General features: G+C 31.8%; 2 protein-coding genes across 2 annotated transcripts in view; both read left to right on the top strand.

Annotated features, from left to right (window-relative positions):
- Positions 1-608: 608 nt before the first annotated feature.
- The window catches only part of LOC111716682 (nesprin-1), a 90,015-nt gene continuing 78,321 nt past the window's right edge, over positions 609-12,302 (top strand). The window contains exons 1-8 of the mRNA XM_023492166.1: positions 609-710; positions 1,106-1,184; positions 1,591-1,661; positions 2,481-2,578; positions 3,891-4,086; positions 4,475-4,532; positions 4,860-4,974; positions 5,961-6,015. Of these exons, the coding sequence (XP_023347934.1) occupies positions 704-710; positions 1,106-1,184; positions 1,591-1,661; positions 2,481-2,578; positions 3,891-4,086; positions 4,475-4,532; positions 4,860-4,974; positions 5,961-6,015 (679 nt within the window). The 5' untranslated portion in view covers positions 609-703. The remainder of the gene's footprint in view (positions 711-1,105; positions 1,185-1,590; positions 1,662-2,480; positions 2,579-3,890; positions 4,087-4,474; positions 4,533-4,859; positions 4,975-5,960; positions 6,016-12,302) is intronic.
- The window catches only part of LOC111717190 (splicing regulatory glutamine/lysine-rich protein 1), a 15,685-nt gene continuing 11,218 nt past the window's right edge, over positions 7,836-12,302 (top strand). The window contains exon 1 of the mRNA XM_023492705.1: positions 7,836-8,046. The gene's annotated coding sequence lies outside the window, so the exon portion shown is untranslated. The remainder of the gene's footprint in view (positions 8,047-12,302) is intronic.

Raw genomic sequence — 12,302 nt, 5'->3', positions numbered from 1 at the left:
GGGGGGAGTTATTTAATACGTGTCGATTCAAAAAATAAAGGGGGGGGAGGGTAAATAACGTGTGTAAATATGTTTAAAGGGGGGAGGGGGGTAACAGGTGCGGGACTTAATGGGTTAAGACGTTTTACCTTGTTTTGACAAATATACTTTCTTCGTATGGGAGCCTGGGAGGGGTTATAAAGGGGAATAAATAAGATTTAGTTTCAGAAACAGAATTTTTAGAAATAAAATATATTATTTTTCAGTATTTGGGAGATGAGAATGAAATGATATTATGAAATATTCCTGGAGAGTAATGCTACAATTTTAAACAAGAAAGAATAAAAAAATGTTTTCCTGTTTTCGCTTTAAATTGACAAAACTATTGTGAAAAGCATTTTCAGTGATATGTAATAGTTGAAATGTTTTTGATAACATTTTTAATGTAATATGTAAAATTCTATTCTAAAAACATTAAACTTTCAAAGAAAAGAGAAAAAATACCAAATAAACTCGCAAACATTAGATTATTTTTTTGTTTTTCATGAAACCTTTTAACTCATCGTTGAGTGAATAATTAGGTTGCGCTACTGAAACTGTTTATATTTCGACCCTATTCTTACAGATATATTTTCTAAACAAATTAGTTAAGAAAACAAACACTCCAAAATGCTGCTAAAATAAAGACGACATTCTCTGGCGAAGTGAAAGCAACTTCACAAACATGTCTTGTAAGTATAAACAGCGTTACCTAAAAAAGATGAGACTGAAAAGACGACTGCCTGGATTTTTTCCGCTTTTTTTTCATTCATGGTTCCCCGCTGCAAAAACATGATTTTTTCTTTTTCCGATTTTCTGATATGATCCACTAAAAGACCGTATTTCAGACAGAAACCAAATGCAACTCTCACCCTAAAATAAGCTTTCGGTGCATATAAATTACAGTGATCTGCAGTACACTGACCGAAAATAAAGTGGGGTTTAGTTAAGAATGCGCTAAAATGGTTTTATTAAAAGAGTTTCAGGTCGTCATTAAATTCTGATTCTTTGCGGGTAACCCTGTATCAAGAAAACTTTAGAGAATGATATAGTGAGAACAAAATCTGATAAATTGATATTTTTACAGCGACCCCCACCAGGAAATACAGTGCTGGAGGGGGGCAGAGACCAGGGTTTCATCGACAAGGAACAGAATCCCCTGTAGGGTAGGATCTTTTTCCTTTTTTTCAATTATATGATATTTACTTAGAAAAAAAGACGAAAACTCGAAAATGAACTTTAATCTTTTTAATTATTTTTGTTTATTTATTCATTCCATGGACACATCTTCTTATTCATTGTAGTTTATTCAGTTTATCTCAACATTTCCAAACAAAATTTTTTTTGAGAGAGATTATTCTTTTGTTAAATTTTAATCAGTTTATTTTAGTTCTAAACTTAATTTTCTAAATATTCGAACCAATATTTCTAAAATTCTCCAAATATTAAATTTTTAAAATTTAAGGTTAGATTAAAATAAGTGATTTTTTAATAAGCACTTGATCACAATCTCTTGATTCATTAAACATGACCAAATTGCTTATCTTCATTTTGATACCTATTTGCCTGAAGGTATGGAGAGAGGGTGGAGAGAACAAGAAGAATGTCCGGGTCCGGCCAAATGCTGTTCCCAACCGGTTTAGGTACACGATCCACTCTAGTATGCCGAGTCCATTAGCGCCTGATCCAATTAGGGTTCAGCCATGTGTTTGGTGTCTATTCTGAACCAATAGAAATTGCATGGCGGTAACATCTATCAATTTCTATCTAGCTTATTATCCAATAAGAGATAAATCCTTATATCGGCGCTACAACAGTAAATGGAAATACTTACTGATGACGACTAAATCAGGGCCAAGCAAGGACCGAAAGTCGCAAATCAGGGCGTCTTTCTTTAAACTTTTCTCGACCGAAAAAAAACCTTCTTTTTAAGATAAAAAGTTTATTTATTAACAAATCAGGACGAACTTTTTCGGTCAACCTTGTCATAAACTTGGTAAAGCAGGTTCAAAAATCAATTTTCCATCTTTATCTTTTACTTGAATGCAATATCAGTTACTAAAAGTAGACTTCATTTTGTAAATCTCATTTTAATGGTTTTTTTATTTTATTGCTCTTATAAAGTTCGCAAAATTATCAAATTTGATATTGTATATGTTATGTTGCTCGTAATATTTTGTTAGAAAGGTTATGTAAAAATGAATCCGCTTTTTTCTCAATATATTAGTAGCCAGAAAACTGAACAATTAATGTCGTCTTCCGTTTACATATCAAATGTCTCCGAGGATTTAGTAATTTTTTATCGTTATTACCAATTAATGTTTAAAAATGTTCCGGTCTCATTCTTAAAAGTTAGTTACAATTATAAAATCCTGAACAACATTTTACAATAAAAAGAAAAGAAAAAAAGACGACAATCATTCCACTACTTTTTGATACCACTGTATGTATATTAATTTCAGGACCAAACCGTATGTCCCCAGGCCCGTACACCCAGGACCGTAGAACACCAAACCGTTCTACAAACCCTTCAAGCCAAACATTCAGGCCAATACCTCAGGTATTCAAGTCTATTCAAGCCTATTTAACGGATAATTAGGCATTCTTAGAATTTAAACTGTTGAAACACTTAAAATGTTGATTACATTACTTTAAGGGAAATAGCAGAGAAGATAGTTATTAATAGGACATATGTGACTCTCGTAATACAGGGTTAGCCCCAAAGTTTAAACTTAAATAACGAACTAAAACTCTAAAAATAAAAGATTTAAAGGTTAAATTTTGTTTTCTGTTTTTTTTTTATATAAGTTTTTGAATAGTATATAAAATGATTTAAGAAACAAAAGTAATACAATTGCAGTAAACTAAATATATGTTTAATAAAAATGTGATCTTTCTGTGTCTGAATGGAAATTTCTTCCATTAATTCCATGCAGCTTTATACATGTTTTTTTGTCTACCAATTTGTTCATTGTTTACATTATCAAATAAAAATCAACCATAGATTTTCATGTACAAGTTTTTGGTCGCCATTTAAGTCTCATCCTTTGTGTGTCACCAATTTTACAACGGATTTCATTACAATATCTTTTATAATATTTGTATATGTGATGATAAGTAATTTTGCATCTTATCGATATATATGCTGAAAACTAAAGTTTTCAAAATTCTAAATATTTAGTTGTTTTGTTGTTTTTATTTTCTCTTCTTTTCAGCTTGGGTTCTTGTTTTAAGTAAAAATATTTTAATTACAAAATTTGTCCTCAATAATTGGTATGTCTAATGCATCTGTTAATTGTTATTTCTATTATCTTGTTAATCACTATAAATGTCATGATATCCTGATTTCTTGTTTTTCTTGTTTCTGTTGCATCGAATTGTATATTTAGTTTAATATCCTAACTATTTTTGAAAATTATATTGTAAACAACTATTTGTGCAAAATCCTTGAACTTGTTCAAATAAACATAGTTTTGCATCGTGTATTCCTACAACTTATGATTTAACCAGAATAAATTGGTGCAACTAATATAACTCTTAAAATTGGTTTAAATATCTTTAGAAAAGTTTACAAATTACAAAATCCTTTGCGACATTTTAAGGACAAAAACGACGAGAATTCCACTGTTTTCTGGATCTTTATTTTGCCCCTCTTTTTTATACTCCTTATTTTCTCATTTTCTCGAAAAAAAGAAATTGAGTTTTTGCCACAAACTCTGATTTTAATCCCAATATCTTTGCAATTTTTGTTAGATCAAATAATCTGAGTTTGAATTATCAAAGAATTTTAACATCAGGTTGCAAAGATATAGGTATTAAAAAATTTTAATTTGCAGCAAAGACTCAGTTTTTTCCCAAATATTTTGTTCCAGCATCTGGTATCCCCTGGACCAAGAGGAACCTACTCACCCATCACTGTGTCCAGACCTGGATACAATCAGTCTCCTGGTTTCAATCCTTCACCCGGATACAATCCTCCTCCTGGATACAATCCTCCCCCGGGATACAATTCAGGACCAGGATACAACATGAATCTAGGATACGGACCAGTTTATAATCCACAACAAGGAATAAAACGAACAAAATAAAACTAATCTTTCTTTTCCAACTGAAGTAGAACGTTGATAGAAAGTCGTCTTAAAAATGAGCGGCATTTATTTCCAATCTTCAAAAAGAAATGTTTTCTGCAAAATCTACAAATCTTTTTCTTATTCTCAGAAACCAGTGACCGAATTTATATAATTACATACATAATGTTTTGGGATTCAATGAATTCTATTAGTTGTAAGTATCTTGTTTATATTTAAAGTATGACATGAATAAAGTTTAGATGAATAAAAAAGTTGATCAAAAACAATTTCAGGTTTAAAGTATATTCTCATGTTTTATTGACTGATCGTTAAAAGAGCCTTTAACTAAAAAAAACAAGTATTCGTTTATATAAAACATATTGAAGGATTTGGACCATCTCCAGGGCCTGTATCACCTATGGGAAGGTATGGGAGCCCAGCTAGGTTAGATATTTTTTAACTAAACAAGCAAAATTAGACTTATCGTCTTACACATCAATAAAATTCATTTTTATTAGTAAAACGAATGTTCTGAAGGCATAAAAAAGGTTTAAGTAATGGGGGTGTGTTCTTTTAGAAATAATATGATAATATATGTTTAGTTTAATAAAAGATGATTGTAAAAGAAACCTTTTACTAAATTTCAATTGAAAAAATATCCGATGTAAAAAGTCTGTTGGATACTTTAGACTATACACTTCAAGGTTTAGGCCATTTTTTTTATGAAAAGAAAGCTATTTGGGGAAAAAATTGAAATATAATGTATTCTAGATCGTTTGAATGGGGGTTTCCAGGTTTCCCTGGACCCGGAGGGGGAGGTGGCCCCCCTGGTGGACCATCATCCGTTGCTCCTGCTACAGCAGATCTTATTGCTCAGCAGTCACAGGTATAATTAGCAGTGGCGTATATAGGGGGGTTATTGGGGTTATTCACCCCCCCCCCACCTATAATCCTGGGGGACCCCCCCTAGAATCTTGGGGGCAATTACCCCCCCCCCTTCCAGAATCTTGGGGACACAAACATCTCCGTTTAGAAACTTGATCTCCATTCTCCATGTCCATGATTACCATTATAGGAGGAAAAATGTAAAAAAAACATGTTGGCGCTACGCGCAGATAATTTTACTCAATCAACTTTAACAAGTTAACGTATAGATAAATTTTACCAAAGTTTTTAATGCATTAACGTACTTGCACTAAATGTCAAATTAGGTATATAGCTCTTCCGGGGGTGGGGGGAGTAAAAAGTTTAATGATCAAGATTATTTATAATTAAATTTCCGTTTTAATTTTCCAAAGTAAACTTTTTTTTGACGTTTTGAAATATATTATAGTATATGAATAAAAATCAATAAAGCAATGCACTGAGTTTCTCAAATATTCAACGAGTCGGTTTTTCTTACAATATATTTATATACAAAAGATGCAAAATACAAACTTTAAATCGAACGATACTAGTACAAACTAAATATTATGAATCAATCAGTTTCGTCAAATAGGGGAATTCTTCAAGGGAACCTTAATTCAAGGGAGCTGAATCACAACTGCCTTTTTTCCCTCTATTTCGCTCCACCCTTAGTTCGCATTCTACCCCACGCCCTGTGAGCTGGCCGGCCAGCTCACTAGTTCCCGGGTTCGGAGATAACGGATTTCTCCGCGTGGCTTGGGTTAAATATAGAAACCAAACATAAACAAGAAAACCCGTTAAATATCAGTAAACGGTGGGGGGGGGGGGGAGGCAAAATGGGGTTGAGTGCGAACGAAGGGTAAAAATAATGATAAACAAAATGCTATTTACAGTCGCAGGAAAGATCAAAACATCATTTTCCTGCTACAATATTTATGCATGAGTTTAATGATATAATCATTTTAGGATTATGTTGATGAAGATCTTGCAGCTTTTCAGGCACAAATCTCACATCTGCAAGGTAAGCAAATCAAAATTTGTGTAAATATGATAGCATAACCATATATACACGCAATTTACGCATATTGCGTAAGAAATATTATACATATCAAAAAATAGTATCTAACAATGCAATTGTACAAACATAAGCATATGAACAATTCAATTTTACATTTTACAAAATTATTAATTACATATACATGTATAAAACCATATCACAAGAATGTAATCGCACAAACATATCACAAAAAAATTTAGCATATAATAATAAATCATATCATTTCATAAAAAGATTTATTTTTACAACATTTATCTTTTGTACAGATATACTTTAAAAATCAACTAATATTCATTATCAATATTTGGAAATGTGTACTATGTAGATACTTTGCAGAATGTTATACATATGTATGTATATATTTGTAACAAGATGCCCTGTTACAGTAAACATATTTTGAGATATTTATATATATTATTATGTAATTGAATGTATATATTTGTAACAAGATGCCCTGTTACAGTAAATATATTATGAGATATTTATATATATTATTATGTAATTGAATGTATATATTTGTAACAAGATGCCCTGTTACAGTAAATATATTATGAGATATTTATATATATATTATGATGTTATTGAATTTCCAAAATTAAAATATCAGAGGAATCTGATTAAGATCGGAAAATGGAAGGACAATGTCAATTTTACAATTTAAAGTGAAGTATTAAACAATGTACTAATGTTATGTTAAATATTCTTTTCAACTGCAGTTTTTACTTGCATTTAAAGGGCATGGGGAGGCCCTTTTCGTTTTTGGATTAGTACAATTACACAGTGTTATAGAAACTTTAGAAGAACCACCAATTCTTTTCGGCAATAATGAGTGCTATAAAATATTGGATTATAGATCTTAATTACGGTACGTTTAGTCTGTTTTCTCTGTGAAATATCAAGACCAAATTTAAAGATGCATTAAACGTAAAGAATTAGAATAAAAAATATAAAAATGTTCTATTCTATAATCTGAATATTCAGTATGTATTAATCAGAGTCATGTTTCTAAGATATCTATAAATAGAGTCAGTTTCCTTTAGAAAGATTTAGTGATCATTTCTTGTTGGTTTAAACTTTAAACTAGAGGAAAATGCAGAAATAGAATTTAACTGAAAAAGAGTATCAGATGTGACAAATGAAAACATCCAGAAAAAACATGTATTAAACTTAGTAAAAACAGGGTTATCCACTATCCAGTTTTGGAACTTTTTTCAATTTCGCTAAAAGTTCTTGAAAATTATTTATTACGCGATTATTTTCTAATTTTTATTTATGAGTCTAAAAATCTCAAAACGGGATCAAATTACGATTTCGGCTTTTGTCTCAGTAAGCTGAGACTTTTAATCAAAATTTCACAAAGGAATTGACTCTTTGTCACAAACTCTGAATTTATAATCCCTATGTCTTTGGAAATGGAACCCAATGTCGTACATCTTTGATATTTCAAAACTTATATCATTTGATCTAAAAGAATTCATTGTTTGAAATATCTAAGGTCTACGACATTGGAATCTAAAGATATACGATTTAGAAAAGTAGAGTTTGTGGCAAAGACTCATTCCTTAACCATAATTTTTTGCTTTAAAAAATCCTTTTACTGTCGGCGAATGCGTTTATAATAAACCAGTATAAAAAACTACTTGTAAGTTTGAAAATTGTTGTGTTCTAAACCAAAACAGGATTGAGTTTAAATTGAAAAAGACCGAACACATCTCGCCCTGGTTATAGTCCAGGGTGACTCACATCACATACATCTACAGTAGTTTTGTGTAAAATTAGTATTATCAGTTTTATACGTAAACAAATTATTATTTTTAACACCAAATTGTAAGTTCTGCCGATAGATGACAGTGTTGAATGTAAACACCGGTATATTTGAAGCCACCTGGTGGCGAACCTTAGAAGCTCCGGTATTTAATAAAATGAACCGAAAAACTCAGTTCGCTGTGGAACTCCACAGTACAACAAGGAGATCCAAGTGAACAAATTTACAGTGTAATGCACTCATTTTCTTCTCATTTTTTAAAGTGACAATAGTAAAAGTGATTAAAATAGGTTTCAATTGAATATGTTACATCTAAAAATAAAAAAACGGAAAGTAAATATTTGTGTTTTGTGTAATAAATATCATGTTTACCAGAACAGCTGACTTCACGTCCGAGCATGGATTTTGAAAATACGCTGAACATAAAATGTTTTTGTCATTAATGCGAATTTTCATCAAGAGGACAATAATAAAGTTTGAAATAAATATTATGATTTCAAACAGAACAAAAACTCAAATTAACTAAAATGTAACAAAAATAAACCATAATTTATATATTTCCCGATCAACCCTGCAGTTTATATCCCGGTCAACCCTGCGGTTTATCTCCCGGTCAATCCTGTGGTTTATGTCGCGGTCAACCCAGTGGTTTATCTCCCGGTCAACTCTCCGGTTTATCTCCCAGTCAACACCCTGAGGTTTATCTCCCAGTTAACCCTGCGGTTTATCTCCCGTTCACCCAGTAATTTATCTCCCGGTTCACCCTATGGGTTATCTCCCTGTCAACCCTGGAGTTATCTCCCAGTCAATCCTCTGGCTTATCTCCTGGTCAACCCTGGAGTTATCTCCCGGTCAACCCTGTGGTTTATCTCCTGGTCAACCCTGCGGTTTATCTCCTGGTCAACCCTGGAGTTATTTCCCGGTCAACCCTGTGGTTAATATCCTGGTCAACCCTGTGTATATCTCCCGGTCCAGCGGTTGAGGTTTTTATCCTGGTCAGGACTGTAGTTTATCTCCTGGTCAACCCTGTGGTTGTATCTTCCGGTCAACGTCATTACATGTAGATAAACAGTGGAATAGTTTATCACACAGTTTTATATCTATTTCTTGAGACAGGAACATCAGATAGATGTCTTATAGGGATCGTTCAACTCCTGACATTCTCAGGTTTCATCCTATACCCCCTTTCATTTTTCCTTTACAATCCCTTTAAGATGTCTTAAGTCGTCGTATTAATATTTCAACATTAAACAATCCCTATCTCAACCTCCTTAGCTGTATTCGCATTGGTATAATGCAATATAATCCTACCCCCTGCTAATTTCAATCCACTGGTAAACGGAAACCATGGTGGAGTATATCTTGGAACTTATTCATTCTACATTCAGATAAATACTGGTCTTACGCCTCTAGACGTACAAATATAGGTATATTTATCTATATATATATATATATATATATATATATATACTGCAATATAATCTGGTCCCTATTTCATTACCAAATCATCATGATTTGATGGGGCAGTAGTTAGCGTGTTTGATTCATAATCTAAGGATTCATGGTTCAAGCCTTTCAACTGCAAAATCAAAATCTGACGAATAGAGCCATACTGACGAAACACTGTGTCTATGGATATATATATGATACATTTAATGTGGATAAAAAACTTTAATGACGTCAAAAATTCCGAAACTAGCTACTTGAAAAAAAATATCTCTTGATTCCCTTGGTCCGAGGTTTTGATTTAAAACTTTTTAAAACTCTGTGTTGCCTAGATTTCAGCTTCAGACATAAACATCATGTCTTTGACGGGTTTAATATCACTCTGTGTGTCAGTGTGCATTGGTCTTGGTCCTAGGTCTAGACGAAAATTCACATGTTAAGATTAAAAGTATATAAATACGTCGAACGGCGGACTGAAATCTGATATACTTGGCGGTTTTAAATAGGGGTCTTCATAACACACTACAGCTTTATCTTCTTATGGATCCGAAATCTTCAACATTTTTATATTAATAAACTTCAAGATATTTGCATATTTTATCTCACAAATAGGGCTGGTCGATAATAATCATAGCCCTGAAAAAATATGCATCTCCATGTTAAATTATGAATTATTAATAAACCTAAAAAACCTTAACTGTTTTGATTAAATTAAGTTTGCATTTAATGGAATAATAAATAGATTTAGAATAGCAAAAAAACCCTGCTTTGTTTTTTGAAAATTTTCAAGTTAAGGGGAGTGAACGAAACTTAAGGAAAGAACTAACTAGTTTAAACTAAATCAAATAGAAATAGTATGATTGAAAATCAAGTTTTAATTTAGAATTGAAAATTAAGAAAAGCAATATGTTTGATTGATAAATTCCTTGTATTTTTAACAAGAGGGGGGGGGGATATAAGCCATATACTTCATTAGCGTTTAAAAATTAGAGGTATTCTAAAATCAATTTTCTGAATTGATTATTTGTAGGGTTGTGGAGGGGTCGGAGGGGTATAAAATATAAGGTATGGAAGAGTGTTGTGCAGGGGGANTAAATTATAATCACGAAAACGAGTTTATTGTCGGAATATCAAAACTGCACTGGGGCACTGGAAGGTTTCGACGTTTTACTTTCACTTTTGTCCCTTTCGAGGTATTATTATTTTTTTTCATAAAAACTAAGAAAATTGGATATTTGAAATAGATCAAAATTAAGATTAGTTAAAGTGTTTCATATGTTGCCATCTATCTATCTGCAGCTGTCTGAGTTGGTTTGTATTTAATATTTGATTTAAATTCAAACATTTTAAATTATTCCTTTGTGGAAAGATATGGATGTAATTTTTTCGCCGAATTCCACTCCCCCCCCTCTCTCTACCAACCCATTAAAACCTCTCTTTTATTGAAGTCTGACTTTTTGAATATTTGAATTGATGAATAGTAGTATGGAGGTATTGGACCGTAAGTACAGTTTTATTGAATACTAGAAAAGGAGGGCTCGACGTGCCCCGCCTCTCAGCTAACATAGCTTCAGAGCTTTTGCGAATTAAAAAAAATCGCATACTGCGTTTTAAGAATATTTTTTTGTCATTTTAGAAGGACACGCACAATCAAACTAAATTCAAGATAAAGGGAAAAACTTAGCGTGTGAAAGTATTCAAACCGTAGCACGGTAAAATTACTAATAAAAAGATAACGTGTTTTTTATTGGGTAGAGTTTTAATTTTACTTTATTTGCATGAGTTAAATTATCATGGGAAACTCAGATTATGTTAAAATTAAGTAAAATATTCTTCACAGTTTAATGGAGTTGAAAGGATGTGTGTGTGGGGGGGGGAGGGAGGGTTGTCCATTTTGCCAGAGACCTCTAAACCCAATATTTAATGAAAACACTCGGGTTTGTGTTGATAAGATTTTTTGCCTTATCATTTATTTGTTTTTCTTAGCACTCGTCATCATACACTCACATACTTAATCACAAGTCAAGCTACATCAATAAAAACTCAAACTATCAGGTTTTCAAATTGTCTATTGTAAATAAACATATATCTGTAAACATTATTTAAATATTATTTTTAACCTTTCACTCATTTTCTTCCTGTCTTCACATTTCATCTTCAATACAGTTTCCAATTACAGCATTATTTTACCGTTTACCTTCCTCTTCTATTTTACCGTTTACCTTCCTCTTCTATTTTACCGTTACCTTCCTCTACTTTTTCTTCCTATCCTATCAAAATTTCTTTTACATATGTTTCTTCTTTCTTCCGTTCTCCTTCCCTTCTACCATTTTTCCCATTCTTTTACTTTTCTTTCTTTAGTTTTTTTCTCTTTTTTCTTATACCTCCTCTTTTCAACAACCCTCTATTAATTCTCTACTCTTTCCATCTTTCCTCATCCGAGTACAATATGTACAATATAGTACTACACTTTATACTTTTTGTAATCTATAGATTTTATTAATCGTTTTATCATTTACATTATACAAGCCACTCCTTTCTTTAACAAAAAATCAGTAAGGATTCCTAGATAACACGCCTTGATGGACCAGGGGGGTCTTATTTCAGTGTGATGGTTACAGTAGATTGATAAACTCAAAACAAGATTTTCTACCGTCTAAATTTTCATTTTTAGCTAATCTATTTTATTATCGTTTCCCTGCATTAATTTTAATCTTTGAACATTTTTCTGAGGATACAGATGTTAAATGTTTTTTTAGAAGCTTCTTAGCTTTAAGCGATAAAAGTGACTTTAGTTTCAATAACAACGTCTTGCATAAAGTTTATTTTTAGATTTCATGAAAACTATCATGAAACTGATGAAAGTTTAGATTTCATGAAAACTATCATGAAACTGATGAAAGTTTAGATTTCATGAAAACTATCATGAAACTGATGAAAGTTTAGATTTCATGAAAACTATCATGAAACTGCTGAAAGTTTAGATTTCATGAAAACTATCATGAAACTGCTGAAAGTTTAGATTTCATGAAAACTATCA

The sequence above is a fragment of the Eurytemora carolleeae genome, unplaced genomic scaffold, assembly GCF_000591075.1.
Source record: "Eurytemora carolleeae unplaced genomic scaffold, Eaff_2.0 scaffold1, whole genome shotgun sequence".
Lineage (NCBI taxonomy): Eukaryota > Metazoa > Arthropoda > Copepoda > Calanoida > Temoridae > Eurytemora > Eurytemora carolleeae.
The sequence above is the reverse complement of the archived record's forward strand: the minus strand, read 5'-3'. Positions and strand labels throughout refer to the sequence as shown.